We start from the raw sequence: 22,972 nt of genomic DNA on the forward strand, positions 1-22,972 counted from the left end.
GAAGCTAGGGCAGAAACTCAGGGAGGAAACTGGAGCAGGAACTAATGCAGAGGCCATGGAAGGTGCTGCTTACTGGCCTGCTTTCTTATAGAAGGCAGTGAGCTTGGCATCTCACGTCAGTCATCCATGGAGGAAATGCTCTACAGGGTTGCCCACAGCCCAGTCTGTTGGGAGCATTTTCTCAACTGAGCTTTCCTTTCCAAATGACTCAAACTTGTGTCAAGTTGACATAAAACAAGCTAGCACAAAGATCATATAAACAGCTTAAGTTGAAATAATTGCTGTGTTTCTGTAAATTTGCTAAATGCCCCATTGAAGGAAAAAAAATGACCATATTTGACTTTTTCTGACTGACTTGCTCTCAGTTGCTGTAATCACAGTAGAAGCAACAAGAAAGCAGTCCTCTCACCCTGGTTCAGACTAAGTTGTACCTAACTGCTGAGATCGAAAGCCACTGAAAAAAAATAAATTTGTATCTGCCAGGACTTATCTGAGAAAACAGATGCTAAGAAAAATTAATCATATATTCTAGTCTTAGCAGACTTCAGAAACAATCAGAAATATGGACAGTCATGAATACATTCCCAGTGTTTGAAAAGAAATTGAATCCCTCTGAAGAATTTTAAAAGACCACTGCAGATAGAGTGCAAACCTGCAGTACTAGATTCTCTGAGTTTAAAGGGCTTATAGAAGAGAGACAAATAGCATAAAACTTCTTAGCTGACTTCAGAGCTTATTAAAGAACAGTGACTAACAAGTTGAGATGAGCAGTAAAGCTGACAAAGAGCCCTTCTAGAGAGGAGAATTCAAGTAAAGTACACTGGCCTTGGAGAACACAGCGGGTGACGCACTAAACCTTATAGAGAAAGTAGAGAATTCTGTCATGTATTTCACTCAGAGAGTTCAGTGACAGGATAGTGGTCATGATTGAACTATGGCAAGTAATCCTGGTTACTAGGGGCAAAGCTTTATCTCCTTTTAAAATTATTCAGTTCTTGTTCAAAATGTGAACAAAACTATGATTTCTACTCAGAGTATAAATAATTAAAAGAATAGGACTGTGAAGAGTGTCCTCATGTCAGTACAGGCATTCCGACACTTAGAGTAAAGACTTTAAATCAGACATCTGCCTAAGTCATCTAAGACTGTTATAGCAAATCAAAACAGGCCAAAATGGTAGGCGTAAGGAATTTGGAGTCAAATTTGTGAATGAAGGTGTACTTAAAAATATTTTAGGTATAGAGAAGGTAAAATTTTTGCTCCCAGTTTTTGTTTGTTTTTTTTTTGGTTTTCTTTTGGTTTGATTTGGTTATTTGAGACAGGCTCTCTCTGTGTAGCCCTGTAGACCAGGCTAGTCTCAAACTCAGAGAAGTGCTCACCTCTGCCTCCCAGGTGCCATCACATGCCCAGCCCCTTCCCTCCTTTTTTATATTTAAAAAAAAAAAAAATAGCAGAGATTGGCTCGTTAAGTGGGCAATGCTAATAAGTGGGAGCTCTTGATCTTCTTGAGGGCCCAGATGCGACTCGCAGCACCCACATGGTGGTTCACAGCCCTCTGTAATGCCACTGCCAGGGGGACCCAATGATCATTGTGGACATCAGGCAGGCAAGTAGTACAGACAGACATATAGATAATGCACCCATACACATAAAATAAAAATGAAATAAGAATGGTCATATTGCATTAATCAGTTTCAAAGCCAGGTACAAATATTTCCTGAAGATTCTTTTTTAACTCATTAAACACTATGCTTGCTTGTTTTAATCACAAACATTGATGAATATTTCTACTCATAAAAATACTGACTCTCCAACTAACAATTTTTTTATTTATTACTGTAGGTCATACCTCACTCCTGTTAGGGACGAAGAATCTGAATCCCAAAGAAAAGCAAGATCTAGACAAGCAAGACAGTCTAGACGGTCGACACAGGTATATCTAATGTGCATAATACAGAGATTATATACAAACTTAATACATGACTTTGATTTTCACTCTGTGGGAAAAATCAGAAGAGGTAAGGATGATGTAGTAATCCTTCCATAGCTTTTATGTATAAGGTTATACTTTTGGTATCACATTATACCTAACTAGTATCCTATGTCTCTTTGAGTATTGGTTTTTAATCCCCTATCCCTAATTTGGTTTTTGGCACAGAATATATTCATAAGTGTTACCATGAATTAATTATGTGGTGCCCCCCACCTTGGTTTTTGTTTTTGTTTTGTTTTGTTTTTGATTTTGAGATAAGGTTTCTGTGTAACTCTGGCTATACTGGAACTCACTCTGTAGACCAGGCTGGCCTCTAACTCAAAGATCCCCCTGCCTCTGCCTTCTGAGTGCTGGGATTAAAGATATGTACCACCACCACCCAGCCATATGGTACCTTATAATTATTAAAGTCTTAGGAATATGTAGAGATGAAGGGATGGAGAAGAGGCCTAGTGCTTAGTATAGAAAACAGCAGGTGGACCAGTGTAAGGAGAGCGTCTCTCTGCCTAGTTACTGTCTCACTTCCTACCCACCATGCTGACTATGATGGCTGCCCTTCCTACTGATGAGGAACTCCATGGCATGAATTCAGCTGTTTGAACCTTGCCATTACTTGCCGGTCAAAGCATTATGGTTGTTGGGTCTTAGCTACTTTTCCCATCTAGCTTATTCTCAGGGATCTAGCCTGGAAACATTACTTACTTATTGAAGATTTTATCAAACCTCAAGTTAATGTGTGAAAATGAATACGTATAGTGTATTATATAAATGCTGTATTATGTAGATTGACTCTTCTAAAATTAGAAACATACTCAGATTTTTCTGTCTGTCTTACTATTTTGTTAATTTTGAGTATACACAGTTTCTTATCCATAGTTATAACTTTCCCAATTCCTATCATAATTGTGATTCATAAAATGAATGTGGAAGTTGGCTCAGATATTTTGGTCATCCTAAGCTCTTAGAAACAGTGATCATGGAGTGTTCATGGGACTTTGTTTATTGTTTTGCTTATTCTTGACTATTTACATCTATTGTATTGCTAGTTCCTCACCTAGAACTGACATTAATACTTGCATGTAATTAAAATAGTATAAAAGCAAAAAGGAGGAGGGGGGATGGTATGGGGATTTCTAGGGAGGGGAAATGGGGAAAGGAGATGACATCTGAAATGTAAATAAGTAAATAATCCAATAAAAAAATGAATATGATTCGCTATGAAAATTACATTCATATTTGATGTATCAGCTTATAAGGTATTCTTTTTAAATGACTGTTAATATGTGTCACAATTTATGCCTTTTTGGTGTGCAGGGGGTAACACTGACTGATCTTCAGGAAGCTGAAAAAACAATAGGAAGAAGTCGTTCTACGAGAACCAGAGAACAAGAAAATGAAGAGAAAGAAAAAGAAGAAAAGGAAAAGCAAGATAAAGAGAAACAAGAAGAAAAGAAGGAGTCAGAAACTTCTAGAGAAGATGAATATAAACAAAAGTATTCTAGAACATACGATGAGGTAATGCTGTGGTCAGCGCAGCTGGTCAGATGGTCTGAGTGGCTCCTGGGGCTCTGACAGCGCAGAGATGTGTGGCCTAGTAAACAGTATGAAGGGCAGGATGGGCGTGGGCTGGAGTCGGGCGCCTTTGCCATGGTGAGAACAATACTTTGAAATCAGTTTGTGTTCGTGTGTCTTTACTTACTATTTCAAATGGCTTTGAATGCTTCACAGACTTACGCACGTTACAGACCAGTGTCCACTTCAAGTTCAAGCACTCCGTCGTCCTCCTCCTCCTCCTCCTCACTTTCTACTCTAGGCAGTTCGCTCTACGCCTCCAGTCAGCTCAACAGGCCAAACAGTCTTGTCGGTATAACCTCTGCCTACTCCCGGGGATTAGCCAAAGAAAATGAAAGAGGTGAGGAACCACCTTTCGTTAAAGTAATCCTGGGATCAAGTCTCCCTAATTAGTAGTGCAGCTACAGGACATCTTAAGCTGATGTACTGAGCAGAAACAGTGTACAGTCATTAATGTTCTGTGCGTGTCTATATTGTTAGCACATTCAAAGACCCTAATAATCTTGTAGTACAGAAGCCATTTACAGGTAAGAAATGGAAATCTTAAGACTAACATGTTTATATTGATTTGCTTTTAATGAAAGATAGATAATTTTTCAGAACAAAGAGTCTGCCCTTAGGGTGGGACTGAAGTGCTAGAAGACTCGGTGGAGGCTGCAGGCTGGACAGGGCTGCTGCCACGTGTCTCATCGTGCGCTTCTGTGCTTTCTCCCCTCGCATGGCAGTGCTGCGGGTAACTTGCTGTCACACATTAATGACTAGCCTGTCCTGCCCATCAGCCACCAATCAGCCATTTTCTACACAACGAATATGTCTCTAGGGATGATTTTATTTTGGACAGCAAGAATGTGGAGATAATTTGTTCTCATGATCATTAAAAGTGTGTCATAATGTAAATTTATACCAAATATATATATATATATACACACACACATATATATATGTAAAACATTATTTTAATTGAAGAAATTTAAGCTTTACAAAAGAGGCTAACAAAATTAAGAGTACTGTTTATTTTGTACATGGTAGGCGAGGGCATATGTGTGTAAGTACGATGACACCTGCAGAGGTCGGAAGATGCCTTGTCAGAATCTGTTTTTCCGCTGTGTGGGTCCCTTGGCTTGGCAGCAATTGTATTTACCCACTGAACCATCTAGCTGGCTCCAGGATTGTTTTGACGAATGCTTGTAAAAACATTGTCATGATAAATTGCAATCATGTGGTTTATGTAATCTATAAATAGAGGGAGAGAAAAAAGAAGAGGAGAAAGAAGGGGAAGATAAGTCACAGCCTAAATCAATCAGAGAACGAAGGCGACCAAGAGAAAAACGACGGTCTACTGGAGTCTCCTTCTGGACACAAGATGTAAGGCCCTCTTACAAACACTGCCCTCCCAGAAGTACTTGCTCATAATTCTTTACATCGCTGAGATGATAGATGGTTTACATCATTAGTCTAACTATTAAATTTTAAAATGCTTTATAAACACAGTCACCAAATAGGTAGATTTGTGTGTGTGTGTGCACGCGCGCGCGCTCATGCATGGGTGCGTGCGTGCATGTGTGCGTGCATGTGTGTATGTGTATTTACTACCTAAATCAGGAATTCTGTTCCAATTTTGGAATAATTATAATGGCTATTGGTTATGGAATACACATTATTTTAAAATGTTAATAGCCCCTTCAAAGAAAAATGCTTCACATGTTGTACATTTAATCTAATTTTTATATTATAAGTGTACATAAAAGAACTCGTTTTGCTTCAAACAACGCAAGATTCCAACAGTCCTGTGAAGAGGAAAGTTTCAGCATAGAGTTCTAGGCTAGGGACACGTCATTTGCCCAGCATGTGCAAAGCTATAAGTTTAATTCCCAATACTACAAGTGAATAAATTTCTTTTTCAAGATCTCAGGTTATAACCCTAATACTGCTACTTCTTGGCAAATGGAAGAAATGTGGGGTAGCACCGTTAACGTGAAAACATTTATATTTTTAATATAAAAGTTTTAAGGGAACAAAATTTATTTTTATATTTTTAAATGTAGTCTCTTGGTATTTTTTTCTGTTTTTTAGTAATTTCTTTGCAAAGCTGAAGGTCAAATTATGCATTCTAGGCAAAGAATGCTTTGTTACTGATGTACAGCCACAATCCAAAAACTATATTTTTATCTAGAAACATTATTAGTAAGTATAAGGTTTCATGACAGCATAAAAAGGGCAATACAAGGTCATATTTTCTCTCAATTTTTATCCTTGTTTTCAAACGTAAGAGCATTTGCATATACAATTGTATGGTTTTACATCTATGCTGTTATATCTAGCAGTACGTTTATTTTAATTGCTATAAAAATGTTAATCTCTAAGCTGTATGCATCCCTCCACTGGAGGTCATCCAGCTGTTGAACTAACCCACACATCTCCATATGTTGCTCTTACACTTAACAAAGTCTACTTTGGAAGAGGGGAGGGTGTTTGAGACTGTGTTTTCCTGTGTAGCCCTGGCTGTCCTGGAACTCAGACTGTAGACCAGGCTGGCCTCAAACTCAGAGATCGCCTGCCTCTGCCTCCTAGGTGCTGGGATTAAAGGCGTGCGCCACCACTGCCTGGCTTCAGAATGTAATTTCCCAACTGTTGTTTTCAGTTTACTTTTCCTATAAACAACACATCATAGCCAACTTTATTTTTAATCTACCTTTTTAATCTCAGGGGCTTAGTTATCTTTATTTTTATTAACAGTGAGATTACATGTAGTACACATTGGCATATACAATTTAAAATATAAGCAGCTATATAATACATGAAGACGATAATCAAGGATGTATGTGGCTGGTTTTGTTTTTTTGTTTTTGCTTTTATTCAAGCAAATTTAGAATATCCCAGTAGAACTTAAGTTTCATAAAACCAAAAATAAAGATTTAAGAAATTATACATGTTTATCCTAAAGTGGCCTTATATCAAAAGTATAATTTACAGCTTCTGAAGTACAGACAAACACTCTTAAAGGTAGATTAAAAATTAAAAAAAAAAGTTTTGAAAGCTGAGGTATAATGCATAAGTGATAATGAATGGAGGGGCCAACAGGGAAAAGCAAGTTCTTTTGTTTCCTTTAAAACATCTAATTTAAAATAAATTTAAAGATTTTAATATAGAAAGGTTTGAACACATATATCAGTTTCATGGTATATTTTTGGCAGAATTATTTTAGATTCCAAAAGTAAAAAATAGCAAGCATTTGTTGTGTCTGTTTTTGTAACCCTATCTGACAATGTGCTTTAGAGCGATGAAAATGAGCAGGAGCGGCAGTCAGACACCGAGGACAGCTCCAGCAAGAGGGACACACAGGTGAGCAGCTGGCGTGCATGCGAGCGCGGGTGTGCATGTGAGCGGGTGCTTGACTCAGGTTGGAACGAGGTGACCAGGACAGAGAATGGTTTACAGGTGATGGAAGGGAGGGTTGCTTTACTGACATACAACAACTGTCAGAAAACTTAAATTTAGAGTTAAACAAGGAAGGAAGGAAAAAGTGTAATTGTAAGTAAAGAAGTGTAATTGTCCAAAGCACACTCACAAGTGACAGAGATTTAGAAGTCAGAGGTGTAGGGTTTATTTCTAAGGTTGGCAAAGTTGTGATCTAAAGAAACTGTGCCCGACTTTCCTTACATGTGTTTAGAATGGATCCTCCAAAGGGTTTTTTCCTATTACTCTTCCTTAGTCATATCACACATTCAAGTATTGTCTGCAAGCAGCCTCCTTAGCCGTGCAGTTGCAGGCGCCGCCCCCCCCCCCCCCCCCCCCCCCCCCCCCCCCCCCCCCCCCCCCCCCCCCCCAGTGGTGACCTTGTCCTGCCTGCATTCCCTGCTGGCTGTCCAGGATAATAAGAGATAGAACGGCTCACACAGTATTTGACCTGTGTGCTATGAATTAGCACTCTGTAGCCTAAAAGGCATTCTGGCGGTTGATGCTGTCATTTTCATTTCTGGTGTGTTCCTTTCTAGAGAGCTTTTGCATTTCCCTAGGCTCTCAGAGTGTGAAGCAGTATACAGTAGCAGCTGTTTACCTGGACGAGGTGACTGACTGAATGGACACTGCTTCTAGATCCAAATATACCTATTTTGACTCAAGAAGTTCTTTTGATCCTTAGGCAAGCAGGTGGACAGCCAGCACAGTGATTAAAGTAGTACTGAATTGAGAAGTTGAGCAGGGAAACTCGCTTGCCACACAGGCTTGATGACCTAACTTTGATCAGTAAAACCCAAATGGTGTAAGAAGGGAACCCCACCACTACCACTGCACACATAGAGCAGCATCATTGGTATCAAATTTTAATTTAAAAATACATATCAGAAGCCTTAAGAAAATGTTTAGGGGCTAGAGAGATGGTGCAAAGGTTAAGAGCACACAGTGCTCTTCCAAAGGTCAGAACTATCTACAATGGGATCTGATACCCTCTTCTGGTGTGTTTGGAGACAGAGTATATTATTATATAATACATACATATAATACATACATGCATACATACATACATCTTTTTTAAAGAAAAAATGTTAAGGTTTTTAAGCTTATTATTTCCACTTCTAGATATTTATTTCCAAGTATATAAAGATAACTTTATAGAAAATAATTGTAACATTGCTTATAAAAATGAAACATTGAAAATAGACAAACTAAATGCATGTGCAAAAGTTCCTATTATTTATATGGATATTTGATATACAGAATCATTAACAGTTATTATCTAGGGATTGGGTGAATGGATGGGAAAGCACCGAAGTTTATATACTATAGATATTTATGTGAACTTCTTTCTCAAAAAGATGGAAAGGATTTTTTTATTTTGGAAAAATATTTAAATAGGGAGCAAGGTTGTGCTGCATGAAGTAAGCAAGACACAGAAAACGTACTGCGTGATTGCACTTTTACAGTCTAGCAAACTCAGGAAACAAACTGAGATTGTGCTCAGCAGGACTGGGAGGAGGAGGAAGAGAGGTGGTTGTGTTGTGTGTTGAATCTCATGACATTGTGAACATATGAAATATTAGTATTCTACATTATTTAAGTAATTTAAAATTGTAATTTAAACATTATTTAGAAAGTAAATTTTATGGAGTTTGGAAGTTACAATTTAGCTTTAAGAAATAATTAATGTTAACACCGTGATTCTAAAAGACATAGAATTTGAATGATTTCTGAATATTTTATGGAATTTAATATCTTTAAATTTTAAGGTTTTTTTTTAAGGTTGTTAAACTTTTTTAAAAACTGAAGAGTTAATTCAATAAAAATATAAGTACTGAAAGCAAGGGCAAAATTAATTTTGCAAAGGAAATTTGAACAGACTTTAGTAAACCATTTTTAGCCTGAAAAAATTAAACAGTTTTGAGTGAACATACTAATTTTAAAACTTGTAAAAATTACAAATATCCAAACTCAAAAGTCTTAACAAACCAATTTTGAATGGTTATTTTATGGAAAATTATACATTAAGTGATAAAAGGAGGAAACTAAATATCCTCCCAAAAAATTTACACTCATCTCTGTCTTAGGATTCCTATTGCTTCAGTGAAATACAGTGACCAAAGAGCAAGTTGAGGAGGAAACGGTTTACTCAGCTTACACTTCCACAGCTCTGTTGATGATAGAAGGAAGTCAGGACAGGTACTCAAGCAGGGCAGGAACCTGGAGGCAGGAGCTGATGCAGAGGCCATGGAGGGGTGCTGCTTACTGGCTTGCAACCTCTGGCTTGCTCGGCCAGCTTTCTTGTAGAACCCAGGACTACTAGCCCAGGGATGGCACCACCCACAATGGACTGTGCCCTCTTCAATTCATCACAAATTGAGAAAATGCCTTACAGCTGAATCTCACGGACGCATTTCCTCAACTGATGAGGCTCCTTCTTCTCTGATGACTCCCACTTGTGTCAAAAACAGGCCAAAAACAAACAAACACACACACAAAAAAAAGCCAGTACAATCCCAGTTATCTTAACAATCATTTCATGATAAGAAGATAGGAACTTCATTGATACATGCTGGAAATAGTCATATTTTGTGTGGCTTAATTGCTAAATCTTGAAGAAATATAAAGCTAAGTGTTTAGAATATCAAATAGTGTATATATACTATTCTATAGAGAACATGATATCCATTTGGTTCCCTCAAGAATGAAATCAAGTGCTTGCTTTGAAGTGTCACAAAGTAAACTTGTACTGACGTCATTTCTGCTGAGTGATTATGAGCAATGGATAGTTCCTAGTCCTTTTTACTTTTCTATTTAAACAGTAAGTACACTCAATTTTACAGCATATGAAATGAAAGCACGAGTGATGGATGAGTTTAATAGTGTGAACATCATTGTTACATGAGGTTGTCTGTATCAGTCTCAGTTAACACTTTCTTGAAAAACTAAAGTTTAACATGCTCTTTGGTTTTTGTTTTTTACTTTCTAGACGGATTCTGTTTCCAGGTATGTTTAATTTTTTTTCCTGATTTTTTTTTCATTTTTACTGTTGATAAAAATATGATGCTGGATGCTTACAGATTTGTAGATTTATAATATTAATAGGCAATAAAAATCTGAAAAAATTGTAGGTGACCTAGGCTGGCAAGATGGCTCAGCAGGTTAGTGCTTGCTGCCAAGCCTAACAACCTGAATCAATCCACAAGACCCACACAGTGGAAGGGGAAACCAACTCTCTCAAGTTTTCCTCTGCCTTGTGCATGATGCACAAAAAAAGGCAATTTTTGAAAACATACAATTTTTTAAAAATTAAGTATAATGATCTAATCTCTGTTAGATCTATGTTAAAGGGTATCACTTTTTTAATTCATTGGTTACTCTAATTATAATAAAAGAGAAAGAGAATGTTCCCAAATCTTTCCAGCAGTGTTCCTTTTTCTTGGGCTTTTCCATGTTTCTTATTTCAACATGAACCATCTCATTTTTAATATCAGAAACTGATAAAAATCCACACCCAGCCTGAAAAATATTGAATTAAGTATTCAACATCCTTAAAAGAAAATGGATGAATGAAGGAACTTTTTTTACATCATCTCAGCTCAAGCTCACTCTACCCTTGATTGTAATCTTGACCCATTTCCCTTGCCCATAGCTGGTGACCAAAGGCCTTGTGAGACTAAGAATAAATTTTATATACTGGTGACTCTTTGAGCTGAAATACAAAGCAGTAGGGCTTATCAGAAAAGGTACCTGAATCAAATAACAAAAGATCACAGACCTGATAGCATGCTTCCTTTTTAAAACAAACCCATTATTTAACACTTAGGAAACTCATTGATTATTTCATCAAATCTAAGATGCTAATTTTAAACATTTCTATATACCACCAAAAGAAGGAAAAGTGTCACCAGTTAAGACTATAATGAATCATGGCATAAATTGTTATAACATGATAAAATATGAAAAGGTCATTTAAAACCTTAAATAATTTAGCATAATATGAAAACAGCTTTGACTTACATATATAGAAAGTAAAAATTTATTATATATCACAAAATTGATAATAGCTTACAGAGACTATTAGCATCTGGGAATATCAAGGTGATACATAATCAATGTATACTAACATAATTTGTGGAAGACTATATTAAAGTTTCCATTTTCAACTCAACTTTTGAAGGTATGACAGCAGTTCCACAACATCAAGTGATCGATATGATTCCTTGCTGGGTCGGTCTGCTTCATACAGTTACTTAGAAGACAGAAAACCTTACAGTAGTCGGCTAGAAAAGGATGACTCAACTGACTTCAAAAAGGTATGAGGGTTATTTAGTTTTTGTTTTTGTGGAGTGTGTGTGTGTGTGTGTATGCTATTTATATTTTAACACTATTCTGAGAAACTTGCTTATAAAGAAATCAGTATTTTGAAATAACTTATTTTATTCTTAGTTTCTGACTGCTAATTAATGTGTAGATAGCCATGTCTTGGAAAGAGGAAAAAATACCCAAAGCTTTATATTTGTTATGTCTGTCTTGCTGGAACGAGCTGGGCGGGGCCATTCGAAGGACCAAGTATGAGTCTGTGCACACATATACTTTGTTTCATTATCTTTTCATTTGAATTTTTGTTTGTGTTTACATACAGTCTTGATATTACATACAGTCTTGATATTACATACAGTCTTGATATTACATACAGTCTTGATATTTATTGGCCTCAAACTTGCAAGTTAATTCTAAGCAGCTTGTGTTTATTTAAATAATTAAAATATATTTCCAGTATATTCTTTATGGTACACATCTACATTAATTTTTCTATTTAATATTGTAGTCATTGAGGTCTCTTCAGTAGAACAACAAAAGTAATCTGTTCCTCATTAATCTTTCTAGCTTTATGAACAAATTTTAGCTGAAAATGAAAAGCTAAAGGCACAGCTACATGATACAAATATGGAACTAACTGATCTAAAGCTGCAGTTGGAAAAGGCTACCCAGGTTTGTACCTTTTTTCTCTTTGTTAATCTCCAGATAGCAGGGTGATTTAGTATACCCAAAAGCTTTACATCTAATTTTTCCTGTAATATTAGTTCTGAACATATGTTTGGTTATTTATAATGCTTTATTTAGGAATAAAAAGTAATCAACATAATTAAAAGCTGATTTTTGAAATATGAAAATACAGAAGTAAAGTCATATAGAAAGAATTCAAGAGTTTTTTGTAATACAGAAAATCGAACTCTAGAGACACTTATGTCAGAGCTGCATGCATCTGCAACCTCCCAGATTTCTTTATAATAATTAGTATGTGAGGGTGAAGAGATGGCTCAGTGGGTAAGAGCACTGGCTGTTCTTTCAAAGGACTCAGGTTTGGGTTCCAACAGCTACATCAGAGGTTCTCAACCTGTGGGTTGCAACCCCTTTGGAGGGGGTTCAAATGACCCTTTCACAGAGGTCACCTACAGCAATCAAAAAACAGATATTTGCATTACAGTTCATAACAATAGCAAATTACGGTTATGAAGTAACAACAAAAGTAATTTTATGGTTGGGGGTCACCACAGCATGAAGAACTGTGTGTAGTAAAGGGTCACAGCATCTGGAGAGTTGAGAACTGCTAATCTACATGGTGGTTCACAATGGTCTCTAACTCCAGTCCGTGAGACCTGATATGGTCTTCTGAGTCCCATAGGAACTTTGGGCACATGGTACACAGACATACATGCACAGAAAACACACACACACACACACACACACACACACACACACAGGCCTTTTTTTTAATTTGTAAAGAGCGTGTATTATAAAGAGTTTCTGTTGTTCAAGTCAAAGGGATCTGAGCAGCTAGCTCATCAATTAAGCATATTTCCTCCTGGTCTAGGGACCCGAGCTCAGTTCCTAATACCCAAGTGCCTCACAGTTGCCTGTAATACGAGCTACAGGCTATCTCATACCCTCTCCTGACTTCTGGGGGGCTCATCCCCATCCTTCTCTCTGTTTCTGTCTCTCTGTCTCTTCCTCCCTCCCTCCCTCCCTCCCTCCCTCATTATAAAACTCTTCTATGTAATCATGCTCGATAATGTTTACTCTTTTATTTTATAACTTCTTTCTGTGGAACAGCTTAGAGATAACAAAGCTCAGATTTTTGTACCTAGAAACTTGGAATTGTTTCCCAAGGTCTTTTCCCATGGTACACTGTGTCTGAGAAATAATAGTTTATTTCCTCCTCCTTTACCTCATCATTTTAAACAAACAAGAAAACAAAAAAATGATCAAAGAATAGTAAGGAGCTACATATTTTGTGTCTTTTGAAGACTTGTAACGAAATCTATGTTAAAGGCCCTAAGGACTGCTTTAGTTCTTAAGAAAACAAACTTGCTTAGCAATTATTAGATTACACTTGAAAGAATTCATCTAAAATTGTCTGTTCATACTACATGCTTCCTTTTTAGCCTGTTTTTTTATGCCTGCCTTTTATTTTTTAGAAGTTCATTTTCTGTATTGAAGTCTTGTTGCTGGGTCTTTCCCCTCTCACTTCTAACTACTGTTGTCTTATAAAGGAATTGTCTACACACAACAGATGCTGTGCTAAATTCTAGAGTCATTTAAAAGATGCAGTCTTTTGAGGGGGTTTATTGTGAAGATAAACAGAAAGGAAGACAGAAAGCAGTAACACACTTCATAATATGGTGTTGAAATAACTTGGAATGTCCTTCAGGCTGCATAAGTACCAGGCCTTCAAGCATTTAGCATACACAGATTTGGTCATGTTTTCTTAGTAAAGTTACCACTTTCTGTTTACCTGGACTGAGGATGCTCTGTTATATAGTGAATCAGCTAAGCCGTGTGTGCACTGCTGAACTTGCTAATCTGTCTCTGTTCCTCCTTTTCTGTGTGTCCTTTTGTCACCTAATTTTTCTTGTCAGGTTAATTCTGATTAATCCTATTTCTTACTCAAACTCTGTAGGAGAGGAAAATTGATAATAATCAATTGTTATCCTGTCTGGATCTGCTTGGTAAAGAAACTAGCTGGACATGGTCTTATGCATAGCATAGGTCACTAGCTTATAGAAGAATGCCTGGGAGTAGGGACTTGGAGGTATTAAAGATGTAGCTCGGTAGTGGAAAGTGTGCTTATGTCTGGCTCTAAAAGAAAAGAAAGGTATTGTTTTGCAACCATGGATACATACAGATTTCTGATTCTGTAGTCAGAGAAGCAAATTTCTGAGTGACCTGCTGAGGCACTGTCATTCAGCTCCTTCCTACAAAGCCACTCAGCCTGCTAACAAGTTTCCTTTATTCAGGATGCTAGTATCTGATCAAGCAGATTTCACTGTTCCTGATGGATTCAGAAGGAAGTACACATCTGAGGGAAGGCTGTGATGTTTGTCATGTCCTTAAAGGTGCTCCTTTTCACACTCTGTATAAATGACAGCTCTGAGGACCATCTGGTTTATAACATCCACCAGTGGAGAGTACATTGTATCCCTCATTTTTATTGTATGTTCATCTGTTTTTAAAATTTCTTTATACAGAGACAAGAACGATTTGCAGATAGGTCACTATTGGAGATGGAAAAAAGGGTAAGCGTCCACTTTACTGAATCAGTAGTGTTTGGATGAGTGGCTGTAGATTTGGTTTTGTTTCTGTAGGTGGTAGCTGGGAATTGCAAACAAGAAGAAATAATAATATAGTAAACCTTATCATTTTCTTTTTCTACAATATTTTTGTTGTTTGTGGTATTTTACGTGTATTTCTCTCCAGTCATTATTATTGCTCTGGAGTCTATACATGGCCATAGGAATAGTCTGAAAATTTGAGATGAGACTGTAACAGTGATCCACATGTTGAAAGGAAACCTATACAATGAAGCACATGTGACACTATACTAAGCAGTTTACATATATGTTTTTTCATTTAACTATAAACAGTTTCTCTGAGCTAGTAGGATCAGGCAGTTGGGAAGAGTGTTTCAGTGTTGCCCTATAACTGACATAAAATCTTAAATACACCTAATAAAATTGAGGACTGTGGTAGTATTACCTATCAGTCTAGAAGAAAGTGTGTGCTTGTTTTTTATGTATACATACATACATACATACATACGTACATACATATTCTACAAAGTTGTAAGGATCAAATATGAAGCTATATTTGCTGGTGTTTTGAGAAGTACAGTGGTTATGTGAATTTGTCATGGTTGTATTCTTACCTAGAAGGAAGGTCTGTTAGAAAGTAACATTTATGTCTGTAATAATTTTTAAGCATGTTGATATAATTGGGCCTCCATCCCTTTTTTAAAAGCACATGCCCTAAACTCTCATTGACATTTATAATAATTGTACTACATTACTAAATATTAACATTAATTGTTAACCTGGGGAAGAATGTCATTAAAATAGTTTCAGTGTTGTTAAACTAAATGTAAATGGTTTGTATCTGAAAGGTGACCGGCAGGAGTCAGTACCTTCTGGGCGGTATGACCTAACCAGTTTTACAGTTCATCAGTGACTGCTGCTTGCTTCCGCTTAACACTTTAGAAATGCTTATCATATAAGGGAAAATAAAACAGGACACTGCAATAATACATTGTTTGTTGGCTTTGCCTGCCACTCTTTGAAATGAATTTAAAATAAATGCGTAGTTGCTGTCCTATATTCACTGCATTAATGCTACACACATTATCAACCTCTATGACTAAATCTCTATAGCTGTAGAGTGAACCAACCAACTAACTCACAGTAAACATTGTGAGCGGAGAAGATGCATTTCTCTGGGATCCATTTGTAGTTGGAAAGCACACATAGTTTAGGCATGTTTGCTTCTTGGCCCTCTGCTCCTGACACTGTAGTATAAGTGCATCTTTGTGTGTGCGTGTTCTTTCCTACATAGTCCTCAGCCTTGAGAGTGGCTTACTCTAGCCCTAAGTTTATCTTAACTAGAAAACAATAATAATTGGAATATGTTGTGTAACATCCTACTAGAAAGAGAACATTAAAGAGAGAGCCTGTGGGAAGTAATGTAAAAGATTGGCAGCTTGTTTCCCAGTTCTAGAAAGCTCCTACACAGCACCGGCCTCACGTCTTTTGTTCACTGCTCTTGATTTTATCTTTAATGCTGAAGTGTCACCATGTCACAATACACAAGACAGTGTGAGTATAACTGAGTAATCACTGGTCTCTTCCATTGATCTAGGAACGAAGAGCTCTAGAAAGAAGAATATCTGAAATGGAAGAAGAGCTCAAAGTAAGTCAGCTGTGCTGTTGAGCTGTACAGCTCTCCTCTGCTCAAGTCCTCCATTCTGACGGCCACTTGTGAATTCTCTAGGGCATGTTTCTCTTCCTAAATCTAGCTCTTAAAATCTATAAGAGGAGTTCAAACCTAAAACATTTCTGTTATGTTTCCCACTTATTTCTTTGTTTATGTTTTTATGTGTATATATATTTGTATGGATGCGCATGGCAAGTGAGTGTTGAGGTCAGAAGGAGGAGTCGGGTCTCTCTTACACCATGTGGATCCTGGACATTGAATTCCACCTGTCAGGCTTGGAGGCAAACCCTTTACCTCCTGAGCCATCTTGCCAGCCCAAAAGCCTTTTCTTATTATAATTTCTATTAATTTTTTGACAGTTTTCTAGCTGTATCTGATTCATTCTGGTTACTGTCACCCTCTTCTCCCGCGTCACTCCGCCATTCAGCTTCTCCCTGCTCTTTTCCCTACAAGTCCCCTTAACATTCATGCCTGTTTGTCTTCTCACCTCCTGAAACGGACTAGCGCCATCTGTGTGATGACAGAGGGTTTGGTTTGGTTTGGTTTTTAAACACAGTGCCTTACTGTGTAGCTCTGACTGTCCTGCAACTCACTATATAGACCCAGGCTAGCCTTGAAATCACACAGATTTCTGTGTCTGCCTCCCAAGTTCTGAGATTAAATGTGGTGTCATTTCATCTGGTGATTTGTATGGTGCTTCTAATATCCGGGTATAAGAAAATTAAATAGTTATAGGATGTAAGGCTTATTAGTTCTGCACATTTTCATTTGTAGTTCAGTATTTATTTGAGGAGGAGAAGAAAAAATTAAAATTTCCTTTAAAAATAAGAAACTATAACTTAGTTGTAGATGACTTGCCAGCCCTGGAGGTCCTCTGTTTGATCTTCAGGATGAAAGCAAAATAATGACCTGAGAGTGAGTGACAGACAGAAGTATCAAACTCTTTGTCACCTCTGTAATGAGTTTTTGTTTTGAACATTGAACAGTGCAGAGGGACAAAATAGTATGGTTATTTGTTAACTGTTAGCACTTTGTGTGTCTGTGTGTATGTTTGTGTGCATGTGTGTGTTTCTGTGTGTGTCTGTATATCATATCTTGTCACATAATAGTATAAAATAATGATAACCTTATCAGCACCTCAGAATTCAGCTTATGAAATTAGAATTTCAAGTTTTAAAAATTTCACTGAGTTACTTTGTAAGACTGCTATTTTTAATTAGCTTTGAAAAGTAGAAATAAATCTCTTGTATTTTTGTTATGTACTGCCTAGCTTGACATGGAATTTTAATAATAGAAATTGTTTGCTGTTCTAAATGTGTTGGAGTATTCCTTTAAATTTGGGGGGTTTTTAGTTTATTTCCTGTGATTTTTATATGTTCTCGTTACTTTTGAGTATTTTCTTATTTTTTATTCTTATTTCTTTATGTTCTGATTCCTGCAGAACCTGCACCAAATAAACCAAATTGAACCTCTGAGAGAGCTCAATGAGAGGCTGCTGGCTGAGAATAGGGCCTTGACCAGAGTGGTAGCCAAGCGCTCAGGGTTCTGTAGGCAACTGCAGTCTGTGAGCCTGTAATTTATAGTCTCATCATTTCTTCTTGGTAGACCCAGGCGGGTGTTTCTATGTTAGTAAGCGTGTTTTTTGTAAACGCTCACAACTACAAATTAATACCATGTGTCCAGAACTATCACATATATAACTGTTTAATTGTGCATGGCTTCTCAGAACATTAAAATTACCACTAATTGTATATTGCAACTGATAAACCATAGTAAAATTAGGGACTGAGTTAGGAATTAAAAGATGTCTCTGTCCTTTGTAAAGCCCATTCATATTTCTTTTGCTTCAGACATAATTTAGATATATCTAGTATTTATTGCCTTTTATGAAATACAAAGCAATATCCAAATTAAGCTGAGGACTGGGCCAGCTTTATCTGCCTTTGTAAATAGTATCGTTTATACTCAGTTCATCCTCCCTTCACTGTCCTACAGTCCCACTTTCAGCCTGGACTACTGAACACTTAGCTCAGTGAGGCTCGCTGTAGCAGTCACTCTCCTTGTAGGCCTGTCTTGGATGATAGTGTTGCAAGTTCCATTTTTGTTTTCCCTGGTGTACCAGAGTCACAGGACATTCTGAAAACTGAAAAAAAGGAGAATCAAGTATTTTTGGAAAATACATTTTAATGTCCAAAATAAAAACTTTCATTTCCTAGTCAACCTGCCAAAATGTAGTTTCAGTTACCCTCAGTAGAAAGTTAATGTAATTTCTGACATCTCTACCCTCACCTTTAGTTTGTCTGTACAGCAAGAGAATATTGAATTGTTTTTTTTTAAAATATATACTACTCTATATACATTGATTATTTCCATTTAGTAGATCAGACAATAATAGGCCATCAGGCTTGTGTCCTATAGATGAGTTCTGTAAGAAACTTCATTATGTTCAGAATGAGTCCTCAGGCTTTCTGGGTAAGCTGGTTTGTTTGTTTAGTGGTATTGTTACCTGGCCTAGATGTTGACGGGAGCGATGGAAGGAACTCGTTGTATGATTCTATTCTAACAACAGGCTTCATTTCACGGCTGCTCTAATACGACATGCTTGTGAGTCATACAATCAAATAGGCTAGTGAATTCAAGTGGATAATTTTGAGAGATAAACTTTCATTCCATCATTTATTAAACTAATTAGTTATAAGCAGTGTTCTTTCTTTCATGGCATATGTTTTAGACATTAGAAACACATAACTGACAAAGCTTGATCATTTGTTGTGTGGTGACTTCGTGACATTTGTGAAGAAGGCTGCTTTGCCTGTTGTACTAAAATGAAACTTTCTCCTTGTATTGTTTTTCTCCTCATAGATGTTACCAGACTTAAAAGCAGACAACCAGAGGCTAAAGGATGAAAATGGGGCCTTGATCAGAGTTATAAGCAAACTTTCCAAGTAGGACAGAAAACAAACAAGCAAAGCAGCGGACTTGCACACACTCCCCAGTGGACCACATTGGCAGTCACTGGACGCCGGAAAAACCCTCGGAGACTGTCATTTTCCGATAACCTGCCAAACGCCCTCTTATCTAGGAGTTTTGTTTCGTTTAATTTTCTACCCCCGCCCCTGTGGTTATCAAGACCATTGTTTCATGTTAAAGCAGCTGCTGAGAAGATTTTTTTTTCCAATGACTGAGAAAACTTGTTTACAGCTCCAGCAAATAAAGAAAGTGTTCAAGGCCAGATATGCCTCAGATATTTAACCAGTAAGCCTTAGTTGTACATAAATACTTTTGTGTCAACAAAAACTTCAGCTCTCACAGAAGACAGTCAACAGATTTTTTGTTGTTGTTGGTTCCCCCCCCCCTTTTTTTTTTTTTTGGATGTGCCACAGTTTCTAGTTTCTCAGTATTTAAATTGTTTGCTTTCCATCTGAGTTTGGGTTTGTAATTTTTCCTTCTAATTTTTCATGTGTCAGAGTCTCTCTCTATGTTCACAGCCTTCTTCTCATTTACAGAAAACTTCGCTCTTCTGAGCGTTTTGTCACGTGTTAGGCTGACGTGTTGTCTCCCACCCGGAACTGAGTTGTGTGGTGGGACACTTGCTGTCACCGTTTGTGCAATACGCATTTATTTCTTCCATGAGTGCTTTAACGTCCATTGATATTTGATCTTTCCAGTCCTATCTTCTGCCCTCATCCGTCACTTTTTGTTTTTTATTGTAGTATAAGATGCTAGATTCTGTAATCTTCACATTCATCTTAGCAGGTACTGAGTGACGCTGTATATATTAATAAGTGTATTGTTTTAATTTTTAGACCACCACATGGCATGCTTGACTATTTCCTTAATTCAGATGTCTGCTAATGCACAGTAGGCTACTCCGTAACGGTGTTTCAAACAGAACTTGCTAGCAGTGGTTCAAAGACCTTGCAGGTTCCATGGGTCACGGAGCCCTCTCTTTACAAGGTTTTCTACTGTAAAGTGCTTTTTTTTTTTGTTTTGTTTTTGTTTTCATTTGGTAGTATTCAGAGCTAATTATAAAGTTGCATAAGAGACTTGCTTCACATTTCACATCCTATATTTATCTGAGTGCTGTCTGAAACTGTTGTGCTAGCCAAAGTAGCGCTAGGAAGTCCTCTGCAGACTTAGTCTGTGGGGAGCGTTAAAGTGCACTGTTATTGCCATGTGAAGAGGCATCCGCTTTGATACCACCGTCATGTTCAGACCATTTTTATACATTTCAGTGGCCTTTTTTTAAGGAAAAAAACTAAGCAAAATGAAATCCATAATGAAAGTGGCTTTTATTTGGACAAATAACTTTTATATTTTCATCAAACCATGCAAAAAAAATTACATCTTCCTGGCACATAACTGTCTCCTTAACCACTGAACAGTTCAGCCATTTGAATAAATTGTACATTGTAAAGCTTATAGTAGCTGACTGTATTATTGAGTGTATTGTATACTATATTAAATGTGAATTTGTACCCTTCGTTTTAAAAGGTCATTGTGTTCTACTGCCTATTTTAGATTACTTTGGGGATAGGAAAGGGTGTTTTGGTAAGTAGAATTTAAGTCCTCTCTTTTGATTGGTTTTATGAAGATATAAGGTTATACTCTTACTACCAAGCTCAGGATTCTTTTAAAGGTACAAGGATAGGTGTGAGGATTTATTTTTGGTTATATTTGAACTGTATGAATGGTGGGTCTGAATACAGAGTATGTCACAGTCTAATGAGGAGGTAAAATACACAGATAATTGATCAGTTTGAGTGACTGCAACTTGTTCTGGGTGCACAACAGTTAGGCATGCTGTGGTTTATATTTGTGAAGTTTGGATGCCTGTGAAGAATGATTAAATACATGTTTCTAATATTTTAGTGTTTTGTATTTAGGTTATTTATTCTTTGTATCTAAAATTGAACAGCTACTGTGCTATATTGACTTTATTGGTAGTACTGAGCAGACCTTGTTTCTGCATGAAACTAGTTGCAAAACCCACTATTTTGGAAATAAAAAAAAATGTATTTTGACATATACAAATAAAATGAATAAAACTATTTTAAATGTGTGAACTTTTAATGAAAACAGTTTAAATTTTGTTCTGAGATATTTAAATTCTGCATGGGTATTTTTTCACTAAATGCTTTACTTGGATACCAGTTTGAATAATTTTGGAATTGTAATTTGTGATAATTTGCACAGCGATGTACATGTTCATCTGTAGATGCGAACTTAACTGCCGTATTTATGCAATCTGTGTACCAATTTGGACAAATGTTTCTGTATTTTACATAAAGCTATCTGTATGCAGAATCTGAAAGCTAGTTTTTTATGCCAAGTGGATAAAAAGAATGGTAACCGAGATTGAAGATAGTTGCTTTGTAGCATGAGATTCTATTTCCATAAACATTTGCAGTGTTTACAAACTAAACTTCTGTTTTGCTTAAGAACATACATGGTGATACCATTCCGCTGAAATTTGAAATGTTTTCCGTTACTGTAGATTATTTTCCATCTTAAGGTTTGCCCGGGGCTCAGTCTTTGGCACAGCTCTCAATGGCTAAGTTGCACTGTTAACTTCGCATGTGGGCCCTTAAGTAGGGGATCCAAAGTAAACCAAACTGGTCTCTCTAGATTTCCAGTTACTTTGTATATCATTGTTCACAGCATTGTCTGTATTGCCCTTGTTTTTAAAACAAACAAACAAAAAACATTTTATAAACAACTATCTTGAAAGCCAAGGGGAAGAGTCTGCAGAAGCATCTGAGAAAAGATGCTCATAAAGAGGGAAGTGGGGGGTTGCTCATCATTAGGGTTTTTGATTCCTTTACCTAAAACTGCATTTCCGCTGCTGGGCATGCAGGCTTATACCTACAATCTAAGCAACTGAACAGTAGAGGCTGGAAGATCAGGTGTTCAAGGTTTTTCTTCATTACACAGCAGGCTTGAAGCCACTCTCAGACGACTTGAGACCCTGTCTCAAATAAGCAAAAGAGAAAATACATTGTATTGCCATTTAGTCTTCCTGGCTTACCTGAGACAGCCATGACTTCCGATGCCAGCGTGCACTGAAGCTGCTACAAGAGAAAATGTGCAGAGAGCCAGATTCTTCTCTAAACTGGTAGCAATCTTGCTTTGCTTTCTTTTTAACTTTTATTCTTTTCTCATACATCCCAATCATAGTTTTTCCTCCCTTCATTTCCCCAAGTCCCTCCCTCTTCCCCTCTCCTCTTCTGTTTTGTTGTTGTTGTTTTTTCAAAAATAAAAAAGAGCAGACCTTCCAGGGATACCCACTGAACATGGTCTAACAATAAGACGAGGCACATACCCTCATATCAAGGCTGGATGAGGCAACCCAATAGGAGGAAAAGGGTCCCGGGAGCAGACAAAGGAATCAAAGACACCCTACCCACATGCACTCCCACTGTAGGAAATCCCACAAGAACTCCAAGCTACACAACCAGAATATACACAGAGGACCTAGTTCAGACCCATACAGGATCTGTGTTTTTTGTATCAGTCTCTGAGTCCTTAGGAGCCCTTCTTAGTTGATTCTGTGGGCCATGTTCTCATGGTATTCTTAACCAATCTGGCTCCTACAGTCCTTCCTTCTTTGTGGAGTTTTCCTGGCTCTGCCTAGTGTTTGGTTGTGAAGGACCATCTTTTCTAAAGGCCAGATAGCCTTGTGGG

At 37.2% G+C, this 22,972-nt stretch overlaps 1 protein-coding gene across 5 annotated transcripts in view; it reads left to right on the forward strand.

The window, feature by feature from the left end:
- Positions 1–21,346, forward strand: part of Ppp1r12a (protein phosphatase 1 regulatory subunit 12A) — a 109,517-nt gene extending 88,171 nt beyond the window's left edge. For 4 of the 5 annotated variants that reach the window (XM_076920162.1, XM_076920160.1, XM_076920163.1 and 1 more), the window contains 11 exons: positions 1,843–1,933; positions 3,308–3,508; positions 3,722–3,905; positions 4,809–4,930; positions 6,842–6,907; positions 10,011–10,027; positions 11,202–11,337; positions 11,912–12,016; positions 14,554–14,601; positions 16,214–16,264; positions 19,151–21,346. In XM_076920162.1, the coding sequence (XP_076776277.1) occupies positions 1,843–1,933; positions 3,308–3,508; positions 3,722–3,905; positions 4,809–4,930; positions 6,842–6,907; positions 10,011–10,027; positions 11,202–11,337; positions 11,912–12,016; positions 14,554–14,601; positions 16,214–16,264; positions 19,151–19,237 (1,108 nt within the window). In that variant the 3' untranslated portion in view covers positions 19,238–21,346. Of the gene's footprint in view, positions 1–1,842; positions 1,934–3,307; positions 3,509–3,721; positions 3,906–4,808; positions 4,931–6,841; positions 6,908–10,010; positions 10,028–11,201; positions 11,338–11,911; positions 12,017–14,553; positions 14,602–15,464; positions 15,496–16,213; positions 16,265–19,150 lie in introns of all 5 variants that reach the window. The other variant, XM_076920161.1, reaches the window with a different exon arrangement.
- The last annotated feature ends 1,626 nt before the right edge of the window (positions 21,347–22,972 follow it).

This window comes from Arvicanthis niloticus, chromosome 22, assembly GCF_011762505.2.
Source record: "Arvicanthis niloticus isolate mArvNil1 chromosome 22, mArvNil1.pat.X, whole genome shotgun sequence".
Classification (NCBI taxonomy): domain Eukaryota; kingdom Metazoa; phylum Chordata; class Mammalia; order Rodentia; family Muridae; genus Arvicanthis; species Arvicanthis niloticus.